The sequence below is a fragment of the Solanum verrucosum genome, unplaced genomic scaffold (genome assembly GCF_900185275.1).
Source record: "Solanum verrucosum unplaced genomic scaffold, falcon-dt-bn FXZP01000278.1, whole genome shotgun sequence".
NCBI classification, from domain to species: Eukaryota; Viridiplantae; Streptophyta; class Magnoliopsida; order Solanales; family Solanaceae; genus Solanum; species Solanum verrucosum.
In genome coordinates this window covers 556,829-579,248 of record NW_026020332.1, presented here as the reverse complement: position 1 = coordinate 579,248, position 22,420 = coordinate 556,829, and the positions used below count along the sequence as shown (strand labels likewise).

General features: G+C 37.2%; 2 protein-coding genes across 2 annotated transcripts; both read right to left on the bottom strand.

The window, feature by feature from the left end:
- Positions 1-4,816: 4,816 nt before the first annotated feature.
- LOC125836626 (probable LRR receptor-like serine/threonine-protein kinase At1g07650) lies at positions 4,817-18,082 on the bottom strand. Its single transcript, XM_049515819.1, has 24 exons — positions 17,810-18,082; positions 17,554-17,731; positions 16,643-16,714; positions 16,486-16,554; positions 16,337-16,408; positions 16,181-16,252; positions 14,171-14,242; positions 14,004-14,072; positions 13,859-13,930; positions 13,681-13,752; positions 13,515-13,586; positions 13,015-13,083; positions 12,492-12,557; positions 12,004-12,069; positions 11,877-11,912; positions 11,752-11,792; positions 11,094-11,470; positions 10,821-11,016; positions 10,373-10,525; positions 9,890-10,008; positions 9,565-9,775; positions 8,997-9,234; positions 5,488-5,638; positions 4,817-5,320 (listed from the first exon to the last, which is right to left on the bottom strand). The coding sequence occupies exons 1-24, from the start codon at positions 17,910-17,912 to the stop codon at positions 4,958-4,960; spliced, it is 3,009 nt and encodes a 1,002-aa protein (XP_049371776.1). The 5' UTR covers positions 17,913-18,082; the 3' UTR covers positions 4,817-4,957.
- Positions 18,083-20,240: 2,158 nt separating this feature from the next.
- On the bottom strand, positions 20,241-21,410 carry LOC125836658 (probable LRR receptor-like serine/threonine-protein kinase RFK1). The gene is made up of 3 exons (XM_049515861.1): positions 21,190-21,410; positions 20,969-21,119; positions 20,241-20,813 (listed from the first exon to the last, which is right to left on the bottom strand). Exons 2-3 carry the CDS (start codon positions 21,110-21,112, stop codon positions 20,454-20,456), a joined length of 504 nt encoding a protein of 167 aa, XP_049371818.1. The 5' UTR covers positions 21,113-21,119; positions 21,190-21,410; the 3' UTR covers positions 20,241-20,453.
- Between the last annotated feature and the right edge of the window lie 1,010 nt (positions 21,411-22,420).

The following is a 22,420-nucleotide window of genomic DNA, read 5'->3' as shown; positions in this document are numbered from 1 at the left end:
AAAATCCATTTCTTGATCACTCATTTCCTGTTTAAGTTTTTTATATTATAACTATTGTTCCTCGACGATTTATTGAATAATTTATATGTAACCTCAAAATCAGCTCGTAGGAATGGGGAATTTGGTATATCATGCCTGGTGGTTACTTTCAACAACTCATTGATGCAATTGCTCACTGTCACAGCAATACCACCGAGATCTGAAGGTTTGCAATTGCTGATTGGAATATCTGTTGTGAAGACTATCTATCTTACTTAATCTTTAACTATTGTTCCTTGTTCCCCAGCCTGAAAATTTGCTTTTTGATTTCTAAGGGAACTTAAAAGTTTCTGACTTTGGGCATTTATTCAAATCTCTAACAGGGAGTCAGGGTCATACCACTTGTGGGACTCCAAATTATGTTGCACATGAGAGATGTGATGCATATGTAGTTTGAATTATTCAGTTACTTCTTAATAGTTCTTATGAGTGCATTCTTCTTGTTTTGCACATGCAACCTATCATTCTTCATTTGATTGGCCTGTTATCCCCCCAAAACCTTTTTATTATTTATACTTTAGATTGCGAGCTAAGAGGCAAATATATACTTTTACGTTTGTAGTCCTGGTTTAGTAATTTGTTGTTATATTATTGTCTCATTCTGATGTCCACATTAATAGCACCATTTGATTTGTTATGTCTGCAAAGCTTAAATCAGAAAGAGGCAGGGGGGTGGTTGTCTTCATTTTAATTCATTGATCTCTTTTTGATTAGTCATCAGAACTGAAAATATGATTTTTTTAAGTTTGATTGCTCAACATGGATTAAAATCCTTTCAAATTTCCCGGAGCATGTCTTCTGCTTGTTCCTTGATTTTATAAGTGTTCCTTTTCTCATCTCCTTTTTCTTGATTAATTTCTGAAACTACTCACAGATCATCAAGATTGATGGGATAAAACGAGACCCGGAACTTCATTGTTAAAGGTTTGAATTACTCCTTTGCCCAACTCAATTTTTGTTCTTTTCTTCTTTTTGTTATGAATCTGTCGTGATCATCAACAATAACGGCCTCGGGCGGGACAGGGTACCTCGAGGCACGATACCTTAGGGTGGGGTGGGGAAATTTTGAGGCTCCATGCCTCAGGGCGGGGGGGGGGGGGGGAGGAGCCTCGTGGCATGCAAGGCGCGTGCCTCAGGGCGGAGAGGGGGTGAGCCTCGAGGAACGCCACGGCGCTTTCCTCGGGTCAGGCAATCTCAGGGAGTAGGGGATTCCTCGGGTCAGGCATCCTCAGGCCAGGCATCCTCGGGTCAGGTGTCCTAGGGTCAGGCATTCTCGGGGAGTAGGCCTCCTCGGGTCAGGTATCAGGTCAGGCATCCTCGGGTCAGGCGTTCTGGGGTCAGGCATCCTCAGGTCAGGCATTCTCAGGGAGTAGATCAGGGGGTTCGAGGAACGCACGGTGCGTGCCTCGGGGCTGGGGTTCACGCACGGCGCGTGCCTTGGGGCGGGGGTCTCGAGGCACGCACGACGCTTTCCTCGGGTCAGACATCCTTGGGACAGACATTCTTGGGTCAGGCGTCCTCGGGTCAGGCGTTCTCGGGTCAGGCATCTTTGGGTCAGGTGTCCTCGGGTCAGGCGTTCTTGGGTCAGGCATCCTTGGGTCAGGCATCCTCAGGTCATACATCCTCGGGTCAGGTGTTCTCGGGGAGTAGGCCTCCTCGGGTCAGAGGGCCTCGAGGAACGCGTGTGCCTCAAGGTGGGGGGGGGGGGGGGGGTCACACACGGCGCATGGGAGTAGGCCTCCTCGGGTTAGGCATCCTCAGGTCAGGCGTTCTCGGGTCAGACATCCTCGGGTCAGGTGTTCTTGGGTCAGGCGTTCTCGGGGAGTAGGCCTCCTCGGGTCAGGGGGCCTCGAGGAACGCATGGGGTGTGGCTCAGGGTGGGGGGGTCACACACAGGGCGTGCCTTGTGGCGGAGGGGCCTCAAGGCACGCACGACACTTTCCTCGGGTCGGGTCAGGCGTTCTAAGGGAGTAGGGGATTCCTCGGGTCAGGCGTTCCCAGGGAGTAGGTCTCCTCGGGTCAGGCATTCTCTAGTCACGCATTCTCCGGTCAGGCGTTCTCGGGTCACACATCCTCGTGCCTCGGGACACGAGGCGGCGGGGGCCCCCGAGGAACGTAGGACGCGTGCCTCGGGGGGTCGGGGGGAGGCGTTGGGCCCTGAGGCACGCAGGGGGAGCCTCGTGGAACGGTGCCTCATGTCAGGCACAACCAAACATGCTTTGCACGAGCTCGAGTACTATGCATTCTTTGAGGAAATTCCTTTAACGGTAATATGCTTTCCAATTTCCCTTTTCCTTTCTTCAACTTCCATTCAAAATGGTACAAATTCATACATATTCCTTGCTACTCCCTTTCGCTGATCATCAATGGTTTTAGAGGTTAGAAAAAAGGGAAACCCCGTAAAGTTTTTTGGAGCTCTTGTTTCGATAGTTGAAACTTCATTATTTTGTGGCTATTTCGAGGTGTAAGCTGTCATGGTTAGCTGCTTGGCAAAAGGTAATCTTCTTTCTCCTTCCCTTCTTTTCTCGAGCATTAACTAGTTTCTAGCTTTGTTTCTTTTAGTTTATGATCCATGTCTGTTGTATTTCCTCATGTATTTAGTTAGTAGTTTAATTACATTTTCAACAGCTTATATTTGATGTTTCTGTCAACCAATATGAAAGTTTGAGTTTATTCTTAGTTTTTGTCGAGATGTATAAGCTTCCGTTGTTTATATGTTCATATAAAACCTGTGATAATTTGTAAAGGTTGGGCTTAATGAAGTCATCTCGGTTGAGTCTATTTGCTTAAGAATAACGTTGTCAAGCCGTCTCCCTTCAACACATGCGTTAATAAGAGTCTAAGTTTTTCTCTTGAAGCATTTGGTTTTTGTATAACTTTCCAGATAGACTTCCTGAAAGCTTTCAAATGCTCCCTTTTTATGTACGAATTTGTTTCTAAAAAATGACTGTGTCAACCAAGGAGGATACATACCATCGATTGATAGATATAAGAATGAATTGTTGTCTGCCTGCATATTTGAGATCTTATCTATTGGGATTTTCTTTACTTTGTTTTGGCTTCATTTCCAATTTCAGTCTCTTCTCAATGTATTTATGTAAGTTGGCATTTCTGTTTTATGTATTTCGAGATTGTCCAATGAACCAAATGATTGGGGATATATATTCTTGATCAGTTAAGGGCAAGATTCAGTTTTCTTTCTTAAGTCGTTATTGAAATGTCCATTTCTTTGTGCTAACAATTTCGAGCTTGCTGTGTATTTGAAATATGGGTGTCCTGTTTGAGTAGTATGTTTGCTTCAGTTTGGTTCTCTTATTACTCAAAGAAAGTAAAATAAAATTTAGATGTCTGTCTATTAGGCGTTCGCTCCGCAGCACGAACAGGTCGAGATGCGACGTCGATCACATCGGGTGGGGCGATTCTCCTAGAGCAGAGCTTGAAGCAAGGGTCAGAACTTTAGACGGGGCCTCTGTCGATAGAGCTAAAGCAGCTATTCATTAATCCACCCTCGACATTAACTGCTGGAATGTGCTATCACTCTTCTTCATCTCGTTTGCTCTTATTCTTAGTTTATGTTTGATCATAGCTGAAAGCTTGGGCGTTTTATCTCGGTCTTCTTTTTTTTTTTCTAGTCTTAATGTACAAGTTTAGTTTCATTATCAAAAAAAAGTATAGTTTCAAATTATCATTTTATCATAGAACCTCTGATTGTATGTGTCCTAGTTGGAGCTTTTTGAGTTTAGTTTACACAATATGATATGAATTCGGCCTTGAGTATCGTGTTCAGATTAGTGTATCGTTTCTCTTTATCTAATGTTTCTTGGCAATTCAATAGCTTTCTGATTCTATCTTGCTGTTTTGAGCGAGGTTTATTTCATTAAAATTGTGATAACCTACTCTTCTTTGGGAATTATTTTCAATAATTTCTTTAGTTAGCTTCTTTCCTGCTATGCATGTTATCTCTATTTGTGTGTCATAAAATGTTTCCTGTGAGTTCTGCATTAGTCATTTCTTTTAAATGGAGATTGCTCAGGTTCTATCAAGAGTTTTTAACTAATATGTAGACATTCTGGATGTTTGCCTTGTTGATAGCAAAATGTACTGTTATTTAGCTATGATTACTTGTGTAAGATATCTGCTTATTCCTTTTCTCTTACTTTGTTTCCCATGAACACTCTCCAAATGAGTCCTTGGACTCCCCACCTCTTGCATACTCCTCAAGTTCATGCGTCAACCTCCATCAAGTTCGAAAAGGGAAGCTAATATTATTGGGTTAAAACTCAAATCAGTGGCAGCAGTTTAGTAGCAGAGTGAACGCTGGAAATTAATTTGATCATTGCTGCAGCAGCAGCCCAAAGGGCTAAAATGAAGATTTTTTTTGGACTCTAAAAGTCCGATAATAACTCAGCAGCAGCAGCCACTGATTGCTTTTGGACCCAAAGTCCAGATTCTTTCAAATTTTATATGATATGATATGATGATTCAAAAGATCAAAGGGGTAATGTTTCCTATCCAGTAAAATTTACTCAAATTATTTCATTCAGTCTAATGATTTGTCAAGTTATCGAAAACCACCTCTCCAGTTTACTCTCTCTAGACCCCACTTTATGGAATTACACTGGCTATGTTGTTGTTGTTCAAGGAGTTCATGAAATCCCACCAAAAGTTATCTTCTCTTTCTATTTTCTTATAAAAAAAATGCACGCTATTAGTACAATTTATGTCTTTGAAGTTTGAAGAGAGGAAAGGGGGGATGTTTCATATATGACAAACACTATTGGAAAACTCAATTTCCAGAGACATAACTTTTATAAACAAAATAAATGACATTAAGAAAAGTATGTCGCGGGATGATCAACATTTTATTCTTCATAGTTTTTTCGTCTTATATAATACAACATTGAGCATACAGGGAGACTTATTTAGAGGTAGATGTAGAAGGAAAGGTAGAAGAAGAGTGATCAGTACCCTTTGTGTCAGTTGAAAAAAAGACTGATTGGTTTTCACTAGAAGTTACCTGCATCTCATCATATTTGTCTCTTAAACCTTGAAAATTAAATTCATCACCGTAGCCACTTGAATCAAAGTTAGACTCATCGACGTTCAAACGACCTTCAAGCATGTTCACCACTGCAGACATGTTTGGCCTTAGTGCTGGAGATGGATTAGTACATCGTAATGCCACTTTAATCATCCTCAACGCCTCCTTCTTGTCGTAATTGGAACCTAACCTTGGGTCTACTAGCTCCAAAAACTTGGCTTTTTTTTGTACCACCAGGGCCTGAAAGAAGCACAATATTGAATGGGAGAACTTGTGAAAGATACTTTTTGAAATACTACCAAGTCTACTTGATCAACACAAAATGAAGTTCTCATCAAGCAAACTGAGACGTGCTTTAAATGTTCACTATTTATGGAACTGATACCAAGAGAATGCTGGTTTCTTACCCAATCAAGAAGACAGACATAATTCTCATCAGGATGATATTTCATGTTGTTCTTCCCAGCAACGAGTTCTAATACAACCACTCCAAAACTGTATAAATCTGCTTTATGTGTTAAATAACCCCAGAGTGCATATTCAGGGGCCATATAACCTCTGCAAAAACAAATTAACAAAGTTATACGAGCTTGACTGAACAGGAACGTCCTGAAAGGCTTAAACTAATGCTCTATACCTCAACACTAGGTAAAAATGGACAGCAGAAGTAATTGAAACCTTCCATTATAAAACTGATTGCCAGAGTTTGACTTACATGGTTTTGAAGAGAATAATCTCTACTAGTTTATTATAGTTGTAAAATAAAACACGGATTTTCAAAAGACGAGTAGCTTTGAAGAATAATGTGAAATGATAGATAACCTTTATAATCTGTTGAACTCTTGGGATCAGTAAGGTGCTAGCCATAACCTTTTGGAATTATATAATGAGTAAAGATTACATTCAGGAAAAAGAGAAGTAACTGACAGTGGAGACCTACTTGCCAATATATGCAAGTCCCAGTCCTAACAGAAGAGGATAATATGTTACTGGAAGGTAATTTTGACGAAGAAGAAGTTTTAAGAGCCCTAAAATTATGTGTGGTGGATAAAGCTCCTGGCCCTGACGGTTTCACTATGGGATTTTTTGTGAAATGTTGGGAGGTGGTAAAGCAGGACATCATGGATACTTTTCAAAACTTCTACGAACAAGGAATTTTTGAGAAGAGCTTTAATGCAACATTCATAGCACTAATCCCTAAGAAGAAAGGAGCAACTGAGCCAAGAGAATTTAGGCCTACAAGCTTGATTGCAGTATCTACAAACTGACTTCCAAAGTCTTGACTGAGAGATTGAAAGGAGTGGTGGACAAACTAGTAGATTCCCAACAAATGGCCGTCATAAAGGGGAGACAAATCATGGATGCTGCCCTGATTGCTAATGAAGCTGTAGATTCAAGACTTCAGCAAAAGAAGCCTGGTAATCTTTGTAAATTGGACATTGAGAAAGCCTATGACCATGTGTGCTGGAGTTACCTTCTAAATCTTCTAGAAATGATGGGTTTTGGACAGAAATGGCTGAAGTGGATAAATTATTGCATCTCAACAGTTGGTTTTTCAGTACTTGTGAATGGCTCCCCAGCAGGTTTCTTTCACACTCAAAGAGGGCTTAGACAAGGTGATCCTCCGTCACCTTTTCTATTCCTTTTAGCAATGGAGGGACTAAGCATAATGATTAAGACAGCAAACCTAAGAGGATGGATCAGAGGGTTTGAAGTTGCCAAGGAAGGGACCGAAAGCATGGAAGTGACACACCTTCAATATGCAGATGATACTCTTATTTTTTGTGGTGCTAAGGAAGAACAACTGAAGTATTTAAGGGTAATTCTTGTGTTATTTGAAGGAGTATCTGGTTTGCATATCAACTGGAGGAAGAGCCTAATGTATCCTATAAATGATGTCACCAACATGAACTAGCTAGCTACTATACTTGGTGGAGAAGTTGGCAGTCTGCCAACAGTTTACTTGGGACTACCTCTGGGGGATAAATCTAAATCTATAAAAATATCGAATAGTGTGATAGAGAAGTGTGAAAAAAAGCTAGCCAGGTGGAAAACTCAATACCTCTCCCTAGGAGGAAGATTGACTCTCATTAACTCGGTCCTTGATACTTTACCAACTTATACGATGTCTTAATTTCCCATCCCACCAGGGGTTATCAAAAGGTTGGACAAAATTAGAAGAGAGTTTTTGTGGCTGGGAAACAAAGAAAAGAAAGGATACCACCTGGTAAAATGGAAAGCTGTGATGACTGCTAAGAAGAATGGGGGCTTGGGGATTAAGAATCTGGAATTTCAAAGCAAAGCTCTAAGGATGAAGTGGTTATGGAGATATGCAAATGACAATCAATTGTTGTGGAGTAGGGTCATTGGTGCCAAATATGAAGATGAAGACAATTGGATGACAAAGGTGGTGACTAATCCATATGGGGTTAGTTTATGGAGATCTATAAGAGACATGTGGGATGAAGTGAGGAACAACTCAAAGAAAAAAGTGATGAATGGAAGAAAGACCAAGTTTTGGAAGGATGAATGGCATGAAAAAGGCAACTTGGAAGCTTTATTTCCAGATATTTTCAATCTAGCTTTGTTCCAACAGAGATCCATAGCAGAGTTATGGACGCCACAGGGGTGGAACTTTGCCTTTAGGAGGCATCTAAATGACTTGGGAATTATGAGAGTTGCTGAATTCCTTAACACAGTGGACACCTTCAATGGGCTTCAGATTGGGGAGGATAAATTATGGTGGAGTGGTAACAACAAAGGGGTATTCAAAGTTAACGAAGCTTACAGGATGATGGACCAACCTAGTAATCATAATATAAACTGGCCATGGAAGCAAATTTGGAAAAATAGGATACCTTACAAAATATCCTGTTTCATCTGGTTTTAGCCAAAGAAGCAGCTTTGACTCAAGACAATGTGATGAAGAAAGGGGTAACCTTATGCTCAAGATGTTTTCTTTGTAAGGAAACATATGAGACAGTGAACCATCTGTTTCTACACTGCACTTACACCCTTAAGCTGTGGAGAATATTTCTAAGTCTCATAGGCATCTCCTGGACCATGCCCAGGAAAGTCTCAGGGGCGCTGAAGAGCTGGGAGGAAGCAGGAGTACATGCTAAAAACAGAGATAGATGAAGAGTTATCCCTGCTGCTATATGGTGGTCAACCTGGAAAGAGAGGAATTCTAGGTGTTTTGAGAGCATAGAGAATAGTTTGCAGAAGGTTAAACTAAACTGCATTATGTTGTTATGTTTTTGGTGTAACCAGATATACTCAAATGAAACTGTCTCTATAGTTGATGTTCTAGACTCAATTTAGGTTCAGGACAGTGAAATTTGCAGTACATATGTATATAAAGTTTCAGTACAACCCATGTACTGGTTGTGATATAATACCAAGTTACTAAGTTCAAAAAAAAGAGAAGTAATTGATCAGTGTTATCAAAGGCGCACTTTAAGCGCGCTTAAGCCCTGAAGTGAGGCTCAAAACGTGTTGAGCGTTTCACCTCGCTTTATGTGCACTTTAGTGTCGTCATTAAGGTTCTAAGGCAAACGTTTCCTTGCCAATGAGCTTCGTATGAAGAAGTGACACTAAATAATTGATATTTCACTTTATCATAAAAAAAAATTCAATTTCTTTGGACATATATTTGTCATTCATGTTTATAATTATTAGTCTTGGACTAAACATATATATTTGTATTCTTTTCTCCCTTTGCGCCTTTTTTCATTAAAGCCCACGCTTTATTTGCACTTTGCAATTAAAGCCCTCACGGACCTTAGAGCTTTTTTGCGCTTTTCACCTTTGATAACACTGTAACTGATATGACCTAAATGGAAGGATGACATTCAAAAGGGAGTATTTTGAACAACTAAAATTTGATCAATCAATTAGAGTAGTTTAGAAAGCTCACATAGTCCCAGCAACCCTGGTGGTGACATGTGTTTTCTCCTCGTCATGAAGTTTGGCCAGACCAAAGTCTGAGATCTTTGGATTTAGGTCTTTGTCAAGGAGTACATTGGTTCCTTTGATGTCTCTATGAATCATCTTTAGAGGTGATTCTTCATGTAGGTAAGCCAAGCCTTTAGCTATGCCAACACAGATCTTTTGCCTAGTTGGCCAGTCCAGTTTCGGTTGACAGTCTTCAGGACCTGCAATTTACTACAAATTGAAACTAGGCCAATATTCACACAAAATTATGTATGCAGACAGATGAAGATATAAACTAGAGAATCATGCCAGTTACGTTATTGAGGGAAAATTGGGATCACCAAACTTCTTTTTGTTTTGGTGTGGTGTCCTTTTTTACTTTTACCTCAAGTAAACAACGGTAGATAACCAGTGTAATCCCACAAGTGGGTCTAGGGAGGATGGTTCATACGTAGCCTTACCCCTACCCTGTGAAGGTAGAGAGTCTGCTTCCAATAGATCCTTGGCTCAAGTAAAGCATATCAAAATCAAGTTCGAAAAATAACATTTACCAAACAAAACATGGGAAAGGTTATTGTTCTCCATGTACTCATAAACTAGTAAAAGTTGGTTCCGTTCAACACAGCATCCGTAGAGTCGGACGAGATTTGGGTGATGTAAGCCTGACATCATGCCTATTTCATTCACAAATTCACGGTTCCCTTGTCTTGACTTGGATGAAAGCTGTTTGACAGCAATTATAGTACCATCTGCTAGTGTACCCTGAGCATTAAAAGAAATGCATGAAGTTCATAAATCATTTCCGATAACATCCAGTAGGATTTCCACAGGGAGGGATAAGAAGGAAGAGTTATGAGAATTTGTATATATATTCACCTTGTAGACAGATCCAAATCCACCTTCACCAAGCTTATTTGCAGCATCAAAGTTACTTGTGGCAGCTTTAATTTGTCTGAAAGTAAATATACCAGTTTGCAGATCTAGTCCTCTTAATTCTACACAACAGTAAAGGAACAAGTTTAGGATGTTTGTTTCCCACAAGATAAATAAAAGAAAATGTTAGCTTGAAAAGCATACAAGAAATTCTGGAAAGTTTGCACCTTCTAACCTATATTCATCACCCTTGTTTTCCCCAACCTTTAACTAGTGAAATCATGAATTTGGATAGCATATAAGTTTAATGTAGCAGGAAGTCTTCCAAATTGATAATTACACCTAGTATTTCATATGGTACAATCATTCACATGTACTTCAATTTGTAAAACCACTCAATTTCTGGATTCACCCAGAATGCAACAGAAGTTTTTTTAATTACATTCTACTTGTCAGGCATAAACCAAAATTGAGGTCTAGAGTCACCTTGTTCCATCAATTTCCTGTTTCTTCTTTTCTTCCAAGCAACAAAGAAAATCATCAAAACGAGAGCTAAAGAAGACGTCACTGCTCCAGCTACAATTAGAATCTTCTTTTTCTGATTAGAAGAGGTCTCCTGCGGAGGAGGGGGCTTGAAGTCTAATTACAGAACGAAAAGTTCAACAATGTTAGACACTCTGGAATTTACTTGTATACCGGAAATCATAGATATTATGCATAACTTATTCAATGAGAGAACATCTAATCTATAGCTTCTTGAGCTTCAACCATATAATCATGAGTAATCCTGTACGGATTCCAACTCTGAAAAGGTCTTAATTTTTAAATAAGATGCAAAGGTGAGTAACTTTTGTGAAGAAGACTTTCTCACTATGTGACAGTGAAGAAGAAGAGATGCTACACCTAAAAAATTAAAGTGAAGACAGAGTATTACTAGCTTCCAGAGAGATGGCAGATACTAAAGGACCATAGTGTCCACTAATCGGGATTGATGTAGTTCCTTTCCCAGCATGCTGGAAGCGCACTTGTACAGTTTTATCTTTCACTGTTACATTAAACTTTTCTTTCAAAGCTTTATCAACTCCTCCGGCTAGTCTTTTAATATCAAAATCTTTAAACTTCAATTTGTCCTGCATCCATTTAAACTAAATCAGCTGCAGCTAATTGGATATTTTACTGTATCTAATTCTCTGACATGCTGGTTCACCTGTATGTATACATCAAATATTCGTCTTCCAAGACTTTGGAAAGATTGGTTGTCTCTGTAAACTATTTCTGCGAAATGAAGTGTCAAAGTGTAGTTTCCATTTGCCAAGCAACGTCCAAAGTAAGTCATAGATAAAGGGGAGAGGTGAGCTGTCATGTAAAGTTGAGATTCATCTCCCTTGATAGCAGATACATTTTTTGCTTTGTGGTCATTCAACGATACGTCGGTATCCCAGAAATGTCCTGTACTGCTGGTTCCCCAGTTCCCTTTCCAGTAAACAAACTTTGCAGCACCTGCTGAGTCTTCATCTGCTATATAAGTAGTGTCTCCAACAGTTACATTTCCTCCACCACAATTTATGTGCAATGAGTACTTGTCTGCAATATTCAAACCAGAGATAGGTTACTAGACTCAATGAATATATTTCAGAAATATAAGACAATGATAAAACTGTTCAGTTCTTGTAGATTGTCATAGAAACTGTGTAGTGCTAAAATGTTTTCCATGACCTAACTAGTTTACAAAAGTAACCAAATTATGCCTTCCTACTCATGTCTATTGATTGTCAACAAGAAGCTGGTAAATCCTGCACAATGGAACAATATCAAACAAAAGATTTAGATGAGACGGTAGAATTCTGCAAAGAGTGAGTACTCACCCTCTGAACACGGCCTGGCTGAGAAGCACTTCCCGCGCTCTCTGAAGTAGTTGAAAAGGTGTCAGAGAGGACAAGTTGTTTTTAAAGAATAATAGTCAACAGTTTATTTGACATTAAACGCTTACACAAAATTCTCGACCTTAAAGCTTCTGAATAAGTTTCTGATAAGAAAAGAAAACCAAACATGAAATCATCTGAACCATATATGCATAAAAGAAGATAGGAGAAAGTGTAGACACACAAGGATCATACAGGTTGTCCCGACAGGTAGATGGTTCAGAGCTTTCATCAAATTTATTGTAGGAAAGGTCTATCACACTGCATCAAAGATATCCGACATGGTTAAGAGCTCATCAAGTACTTTCAATCTAATGAGAGGCCTTCACTTAGAGAAAATAGATTTAAATGCAATGAAATTAATGACAATTCAGCTAGTTAAATCTCAATATCTTTGTTTATTGCCCATCAAACTAATTTTCACAAAGCTATCATTGTTCCTCACAAAAAAACTTACAGAGGCAAGACTCAAGAATTCAAGTTCTGGACTAGGTATCTATGAATGACTTTTTAATCTGATTCTCTATGTGAGCAACCACATTTTTGGTTGTGACCTTTAATGCTTCCTTCTATAGCTGTCACCCTGTTATATAATCCTACCTTGAAGTACATGTCCTTTGTTAAATCAAATTTTAAATAGTGACTAGTGTATATGGAAAAGCAAGACAAGAAATTATACTTACTTTCTGGTATCTCGACTAGTAAGCCAATCTGGAATTTGCCCAACAAAATCATTGCCAGTCAGATACCTAGCAAGCAGGAAATATTTGATTTAACTAGGAGATCACAAATTTGAAATGCAATATATGCATTACATGTTCAATAACATGATCCCATTTATCAGCTACACACAAAAATGGAAAGATATTGCCAATCAAATGAAGACTCATTTTTCGGTGCAGCTCATGAGAGAATACTACTGAGCTATAAACAAACCATCTAACATCAAAATCTTAAAACTTCGTGGGCAAAAAAAAAAAGAAATATCATGTAAAGGCATTTGCCATCTAAGACTGTTTCTGTCATTGAGGCAATTTTCTTCTTTTCTTCAAATGAAAGAAAAGGGCTTGAGCATTTGGAAAGGATACAGAAGATTGATGGATGAGCCATCAACAGTCTTATAGTAAGACTAGTATAATGAAACAGAGATGCAAAAGATATATTTCCACATAAAATTGTAGGAATCTTCATGTTGTTTTGACTTACGTGGCCTCCATCTTATTCACACCCTCGAGATTCGCAATTCCTCCTTCAAGCTTGTTGAAACTCAGATCTCTGCAATGAACAATAACCAGAGTCAAACTCAAAACAATGTTCAATCCCATTGGCTGAACAAACTATAGCACAATTTGTTAAAAGCTTAATTAAGTTTAGATAAAGGATAGAGAAAATGAAAGCTCCGATGACATGTTTGTAAAGACCACTTTGTTTCAAGAAAGAATGAACATTGGTCCATTCAGCGGAAGTGAAGTATGTTGTTTGCATTTATTCAATATTCAATAACCCATTGATCTCTCCCATTCAAAAAGAGGAGGCTAGTAGAAGGAAAAGAAAAAAATGAAAAAGTCCAGAGGAGAGTCGGACATGCACAAAACGTTTTGCTTTAAGTGGATTGGACACAGCTTTGTATAGCAGGAAAAGGGAAAAAAATCATTAAGGAAAAAATTGAAATAAATTCAATAATACTTTGAAAATAGTGGAATTACAAAAACCGTAAGTTGACCATTTCAGCTACAGAATCATGAATATTCCCATGTATATTACAGCTTCTCAAAACCCTGCAGTCAAAACACAGTTTCAGAGAATTGACTTTCCTTGATAAAGGATGTGTTGGAAATTCCATTTGCAATTCCCAAATCATCAAGTACTCACAATTTAGACATCCTGGTCATGTTTGTAAGTGATGGAAATTCTGAAGCACCTCCGTTGAGGTCACTGATTCTTCTGTATATGCATCATCTGAGCCTTAATTATCTTGATTTCTACTTTGCTTAATCATAAGAACATTGCAAAAAGCAAAATAAACTTTTCATATAAAGTGTAAACTTACAGTTCTTCCAAACTGGTCAAAACAGAAAAACTTGGGGGTAGTGGTCCTTCAAATCCAGAACCTTCAATTTCTCTGTCAAAAGAGCATATACTAATTCTACTGGAAATTCTGACTTGTACAAATATTACCAAGTGAAAATACTCACAACTTCTGGAGGTTTTTCCAACTCTCAAAGTTAGGCAGTTTACCAACAAAGCTGTTACTGGTTATCCTACTGTGTTGATGCCAAAAAGGAAAGCCAAGAATTCAACTTTACATATGTGGAAGAAGACTAGGAAATCTCATCTCAGATGTATATTCAAATACACTCACAGTTCAATCAATTTCGTAAGATTATTCAGTTCCACTGGCCACTCTCCTGTGAAATTATTAGCTTTGAGAATGCTGCAACAATCAAAGTTCATAGAATTTAGAATCAAATCCAGCTCACACTTGATCTGCTCTAGTAAAAACACAATAATTTAAAAGCAACCACTCATTCATTTAAAGTGATTAAGCAATTGGAAGAGGTGTCCTTGCTAAGCATGGGTGAAGTAAAACAACCTTGAAGAAGCATGTGCCTAAAGAAGTAACACGCAAAACAATCCGCACAGGCATGATTTTTAAAAATTAAAAAGGGGATAAAAAGACCTTTTTTTTTCATTTGAGTACTAGGGCTCCTCTCTTCATATGCTTAGTGATCTCTTCGTTGTCTCTTTCTACTTCTTCTTGGGTTCACTACGACTCTTCTTCTACTCTGTTTATTCTAGATTTGATTCTTTCTTATTTTTCTTCTCCTTCTGTGTGTGTCTTCTTCTTTTCCACTTCTAAGTTGACGATAATTTCAATTGGGAAACCAGCAACCGCTACCCTTTGGGAACAGGGTAAAACCCCCGCTCCTATGCAATAGCTCGCAAACCACATAGGAGAGGTAACCCGCACTAGGCAAGCCCGGCACGACGAGCTCGACCCAGAAAGCAAACCCCTTTCTTTTGCTGGCAAGGGGTTTCAAACTTGAGACCTCCAACATGGAAAAATTATTTTTCTTTTTCTTTTTCGTTCTCTCTATTTCATTTTCTATTTCTAACATCTTTATTCATGTACATTTTAACGATGTTTTGTAAGAATTTTTGGAATTAAGTATGTTATTGTTGTATATGATATTGAAAGTAGTAGAGTCAGTTTGCAGTTTTGATGTTACAAATAATAAATTTCCATATGTTAGCTATTTTAGTGTTTCATCCTAAAATTATACGCTTTACTTCAAAGAAGGTACACTGTACACGTGTCTTGCTTCTCACTTATTAATAGTCTCAGAAGCAATTCGAATTATTGCACTTCTTGCTTTCTAAAAGACTACGGAGATGCATTTATCATCAAACACAACATGCCCTCATTGATGACAGTTATAAGCTATGACCTATTCCTCCTATCTTGATGGACGGTGACCAAGTATGGAAGCATAACTCTCTTATCATTAAGAATAACCTCCACACCACGGCCTTTGCTAATGACGGGACCTTGCAAAGAACTGCATCCTACAAAGGTGCTTAAATTAGAATCTTAACCAAACACAACGAAGAACCCCTTTGCACGGTACTTAGCATAAAATGAGGCTCTCAGGTCTCCAGGCGACAATGGTTGGCTCTCAAAACCCACAATATTGACCATGTTTTCAAACAATTTTGATCAGAAATTCAGAACATCCTCACTTGAACTCAACATTGTATCACTTTCCCTTCATTGGAAGTACACTTACATAGCCTTAATACCTGGAGCCGTATCCTATATCTCTTGCCTTACTTCTCCTTTCTATAGTACCCCAATGTACCAGACAAAGCATTGTCCCCAAGAGATAGTAGAATGGTTAAGATATAGGAGTGTATCAGACAAAGCATTGTCCCCCCAAGGAGATAGTTGAATGGTTAAGATATAGGAGTAACAATTTGAAACTCAGCAACAACACTCGATGTGAGCTCATCTGCTCTAAGTCATCTGCTCTAAGTCTCTAACCTAGGTGGACAGGCTTATTAGCACATGTGCTTGTGGGATGTAGTAAGCTATCATGTGGACCAATTGAGATGTGTGCAAGCGTGCCTGAACACCACAGCTAAAACATTGTACCAAACGAAACATCTATACATGGTCACCTTGCAAATACTGCTCACTCAGTCTCTCATTTTGAATTTTCATAGTCTACTCCCTCAACAACCATCTCCAATTCTCCATTCTATTTTTTAGCTTCATTTCACTTTTAACTCACGATCACATCTTCCACACAATACAAACAGTAAATTGACTTGTGAAAATTAGTTAGGAAATAGAAGAGTAAGAAAGACTTACAGAATCTGTAAATTGACCAGATTCCCTACTTCTGCTGGTAACGATCCATTAAACAAGTTAGTCTCCAAACTCCTGAAAAATTATGATGACTTCAGAATATTTCAAGTAGTCAGGTACAGTCAGTCTGTCTGAGAAAAGTGAAGCAAGGGATCTTACAATATCACAAGTGAGGTCATATTTCCTATGTACTCTGGGACATGCCCAGATAACCGATTATTAGAAATAGCCCTGGAAAACTTCAAATTCATGAGAAGCCCTAAATGAAAGGTTAAATTTTAACAATGTATATGAATAAATTGTCTCACATGAATTCCAACTTGGTAGACGCCCATTCAGGCGGAATTGTACCACTTAAGTAGTTGCGGTTGAGATCACTGAAAAAAAAGGTAAAATCATAATGATTTTAAAAATAAGTAAAATTCAAACTGATTTTCTAACAATCGTTCTGGATGCTCAGTGTACATTTTCTTCAGATATGGTAACTTCGCCAGCGATGCAGGGAGGACACCTGAAAGATCCTGTCCTTTGAGAAATCTGTTAGCAATTAGAGCAGTCGCTGTCAGAATCACTAGATATTAGAATTAATCCTGTCCAGTTTATATAATCTCAATCAGTTTCATAATGCAATGAAGTGGCAATTAGATAAATAATTCCAGAAACAGTCATGTTCATCAATGTGAAATTTGAATATTTAGATAAAGACATGGTATTCTAACAATAAATCTAATACCAATCTATTATAAGCTTATACCTAGTATCATCTAACAACTTTTATTTATTCGAGATATCAACCAAAACAGTAGAAGTAATCCAAACCAAGGGTATGTTTATAAGTGGGATTCTTACTTATATTGTGGTGTTTGGTAAGTACGCAAAAAAAATACTATCCCAAAAACATTTGTAATTAGTTTACGCAAATACTATGAGGGATGGGGGTGAGGGTAGGATGTATTAGAGGGTGGGAGAAGACAATCAATGTAGAATGCCACTATGGAACTTGTTTTCCTCAGTTCCATTACCGAAGACATTTTCCTTATTTATAACGAACTTGTATTCCTAGAAAAAATCTTCTCCAAAAATTGTTAACCAACCAAACATAGGAAAATTAAAAAAACATATTTTAGAAAATGTTTTCCTTCATACCAACCACACCCTAATAAGGTCCTCAATATAACTAAAATTTGGTCTTAGCAGTTTAATCTGGACATTTAAAACCAAACATAAGTCAAGAATTTTCTTCTAAATAGAAATTCAGTAAAGTTCTAAACTGAAACAACTTTAAAGTAGGCAGAAGCAGAACTACATTAACCCATCAATTTTCATAACTTCATCAACTACTTAACAAAACACATTCATTTGAGAGAGGGACTTACATATTTTCCACATGACAAAGATTATCAGGGAAAGTGCAATTGCATTCTAGGGTATTGTTATACAAAGGCATATCTTTCCTTTTGGGTGTGCTCCAATTTGAGTTCCCATCACAAGGGTTTAGCTTAAAATCCCAATCTTTTTTCCCCAATTGATCAGCTATTTCTCTAAGAGCTTCCACTGCCAATCAAAGTAAATGGGCATCAACTTTTTTCACATACATTTAACTAAAAAATGAAAAAGTTCAAATCTTTTTACCTTCATCTTTAGGAAGTTGACCAGTTTGTGCTTCAATGTTGCCTGCTGTAAAGCAAATAACTATGGTGAAGAAGATGAGAAAGAAACTGAAGATTCTTGGCATGGTCCCTTAAACTTCAAAAACTTGAGTACTACTCATATGAAAATTTAAGAGATCTTTTTGGGTCTTTTTCTGAGAAAATGAAGTTGCTCTGAGGAAAAAATTGTTTTAAAAAATGGAGATGATTGATTTGAGGAGAAGAAGACAAGTTGCTGAAAAAGATTTGAACTTATTGCCTATGGGGGCGATGATGCTGAACCTTTTTTACTACTTCTCTATTTGACAGTATACTATGTTTGTTTGTTTATGGTTTTTGTGACACAAAATCCTGTGTACCTGCATGAGAAGGAGAATTTAAAATGAAAATGCTCTTTCCTTCTACATAAAGTTACTTTTACTCCCATTTTTAAATAATTAGGTTTCACATGGCATGGCAGATAATATTAATACTAAATAATTACAATTCACATCACATATTTCATTCAAATAAGTTTTTATTAATTATTTTTTTTAAAAATAATCTGAGTTATAATTATTGTGACTTACTATGTAGTTTTCAAATATATAAATCTTATTTCAAAAAGTTTAACATTTTCATACCTGAACTTACGACCAAAATAAAATTATTGAATCTCAAAATTTGAATGGTACCACATAAATTGAAACAGATAGAGTATTATATAGGACACCTAACCCATACTCTACCTTCATAATATTTATTTAAATTATGTACAATAATTTTTAGATAATATTTTTCATTTTAGTATTGAACACGAAAAAGTAACAAAAGTTAGCTTATTTTTCCATAAAATATTTCATTTATCCTGTTTTGACAAATGTAAAAAAGTCATACCGACACAAAATTAAAAGGAGCACGTGGGAAAAAAGAGGAAGTATTATATATAACAGTCTACGTGTCATTATACTTAATCCGTTATATCAAAAATAGATATTTTTATTTATCTATCTAATCAAAATAATTTTATCACTTTTTTATGGTATTCTAATTCTTAGTATTAAATAAGAACTACTAATAATTAAATTTATAATTCTAAAATATCATTAATAAAGTTAATTTGAGCGTAAACAGGCCAAGTAGAATCAAATAATATGAATAAAGGGAGCATGCATGAAGCCAATCTAGAAATTGGTTTCACACTAATAACACTATTATGATAAAATAAGATAAGCATGCCAGCTGGCAGCTGGTACCTACTTTTACATCATTTAGTTAAACTTACTTAATTAAGAGACTAAGTTCATGTTTATAATTATTATTCAACTTGTGTCCTTTCATCTCTTTTTGTTTTTTTACTTTTATTATTTCTCTCTCTTTTTTTGATTTTGTGAGTAGCCTGTTTTGAATGTCTGACTATGATTTTCAAGAGACCAATGTTTAAGACTACCTTTTAGTGGCTACTAAAATAATTTTAACACTTAACATTCAAATATAAATCAATCATGTCTTCATATTTTATAAGAAGAAACTATTTTTTCATATAATATATATTAAAGAAAAATGAAGGTGTATTATCTTTACGAAATAAAAGAAAAGGTCTTAGCTAAATTCGCATAATAAATATATCATTATAGTGTCAAATGATCAAGATCAACTTATCAAAAATATTTTGAAAAAACAGCAATTTCTATTTGAGTGATAATTTTTTAAAATAGCTTTTACGTATTAAAAAATAGACACTACCTAAATATACTTGGTTTGTTTTTTTACCAAACACTTTTATTCTTAAAAAAACAAGTGCATTCAGAAATTTAAAAAGTATATATTTCGTCTTCTAAAAATTTGGCCACTATCAAACTCATAAAACAACAGTTTGAAACTTTTCAATTGGAGACCTTTGACTTTTCCTTGAACAAATATGTAAAACATGCATATCATCAAATATTGCTTCAGTTGGTTATCTTTTTGTTTACGTTAACAAAACAATTAGTATAATATTATTAAATAATTATTATTTACATTCATCATGTTTTGTTTACTCCAATCTAATCCATGTTGCCTGACAGGGCAGAGCTAGGTAGGACGAGGGATTCAAAGTTAGTGCATTCTATCGTAAATAGAACTCTAGCTCTATTTGTGATGTTGAGTTTTTGTTGAGTAATATTATTTTTCGTGTGAAACTACACTGGGTTGGGTGTATGTGTTGTTCGAAACGACCAATAATATTCTAAAAGCATTTTATAAAACTGGTATTGATGGTGTGATCAGAGATGAGAATTTAGATTATGTTTCTCGGGACACTTTAAAAATACCGACGAGTGCGTGTCGGATGGATTTGACGCTGGTGTGGTAAAGTTTTGGAGAGTTCGAGAAACATAGTGGAGAAAAAAGTGTAACAAAAAGTTGTCATGTTTCAAAAGTGCAGCAGCAGAAGAAAAAAATGTTGCATCCTTTGCCTCAAAACTGAAACATGTATTTACATTAGACAGCAAGCCTGCTATAAAAAAATTGAACAAATTGCTTAATTACAAGTATAAATACACGTGGAGGTGGTCTAGCACCCTCGAGAACACAAGAAGTTAGAATGAGCCAGGCTTACCATGGATGAAGTGACATTACGTGTCTGTTTGATCTTGAAACTGAACTTAATCGAACATATTAGTTGTAGATGCAGAAGAAGAGCCCATGTCAGTTCGAATAGTTATGGTGTTTTGAGTTTGGGTTTGAATTAGCTTCTGATTTTGCCTCTCTTGATGAAAATCTTTCATGGCTTTAAACCTCAGATCATTGGAATAAGTACTTGCCTCTGGAATTTCATCTGGAATAGCGATTCGTCCTTCAAGCATAGACACTACCTCGGACATGATAGGCCTGAGTGAGGGAGTGGCACTAGTGCACAAGAGTGCCACTTTTACTATTTTTTCCACTTCTTGTTTATTAATATCAGACCCCAATCTCTGATCTATGAGCTCCTCTATACTCCCACTCAGATGCAAATGACAGGCCTGTAACAGTGTAGCTTTTCAGGCACAGCCAGTAATTTCAATGGAAGAGTGAAAAAATGAAGAAAGAATTGGAAGATCTTTATATTGCCATCGAAACATTCAAGCTGAGCCTTGATAAGAGAGATACAACAAGCAAACAGGGATCAGATTTATACCCAATCTAAGAGACAAATGCTAGTGTGGCTCGGCATGTAGTTATTGTTGTTCTTTCCACTGACAGTTTCCAAAAGTACAACTCCAAAGCTGTAAACATCTGCCTTGTCAGTCAAATAACCCCAGAGTGCATATTCTGGTGCCATGTATCCTCTGCAAGTGTTAAGATTAGAAGGTTTGTCAACGTAAAATACTTTAGACTTCCAGCTGGAAAAGTAGTGACCTTACATTGTTCCAGCAACTCGAGTACTAATATGGGTCTTCTCATCTTCAGTGAGTCTAGCTAGTCCAAAGTCGGAGATTTTGGGATTGAGCTGTCCATCCAGAAGCACATTGGTAGCTTTGATGTCCCGATGTACAATTTTTAGGCTTGATTCCTCATGTAGAAAAGCTAGACCTCTTGCTATTCCGAGACAGATCCTAAACCTTGTGGGCCAATCCAGATTCAATCGGCTGTTCTCTGAACCAGAAAATTCACCACTGAAAATCTTGACCCAGAGGATAACTAGATTTATACATAAAGAGGACACGGAGTAATTACCAAACAAAACGCTCGCAAGGCTATTGTTATCTAAGTATTCATATACAAGCAGTAACTGGTCTGCTTCAATACAGCACCCATGAAGCTTAACCAGATTGGGGTGTTGCAAGCAGGATATCGTGCTAATCTCATTCAAGAATTCACGGTTGCCTTGCTTTGATTGAGAGGAGAGCTGCTTCACTGCAACTAATGTACCATCAAGTAATTGACCCTACACGAAATCAGTTGTTAGATTCCACGGGGTAAGAGGATAGAACCAGTGCGCAGCAGCTAAAGGCAGATGAATTATGAGCTACATATGTATTTCCATGCTCAAACTCAGAAGGTTTGGGTAAATAGAATTTGAAGGTTTACATGTTTATGGAAACAGCACCAAGTCTCGTAGGCAGAGGTACAATGTGACATGATGTACAAGTAAAAGAAAAATCACTAGTCTCCAATTATAAGCATACCTTGTAAACTGGACCAAAACCACCTTCGCCAATCTTGTTTGAAGCATCAAAATTTTTAGTGGCAGTTTTTATTTGCTTCAGAGTAAAACAAACCATCTGCAGCTCTACGCCATTGAGATCTGTCCAAAAAATAAGGTAGAGATGAGTTACAGAATTTTGTGTTCTCTTGTGATAAATAAATTCTTATCATTGCATTAGCATTGACATGGCTATCTTTTTCTTGAAATGGTAAACCCCACTGCTCCTAAACTCTTACACAAATACCTACTGTTCTTAAAATTCATGTACCAGTAAGATTTGATACAACGAAGATGTGTAACTAGCATTAATTGAGGTGTTTCTAGATTTGAAACAATAATTATGAGTCTCCTAGATTTTCATAAAATAATGAATCTCCTAGGTCAAGCTATTACATTAAACAAGACTTTGGATTTCAAGACCTTCAATATGATTAATCATTT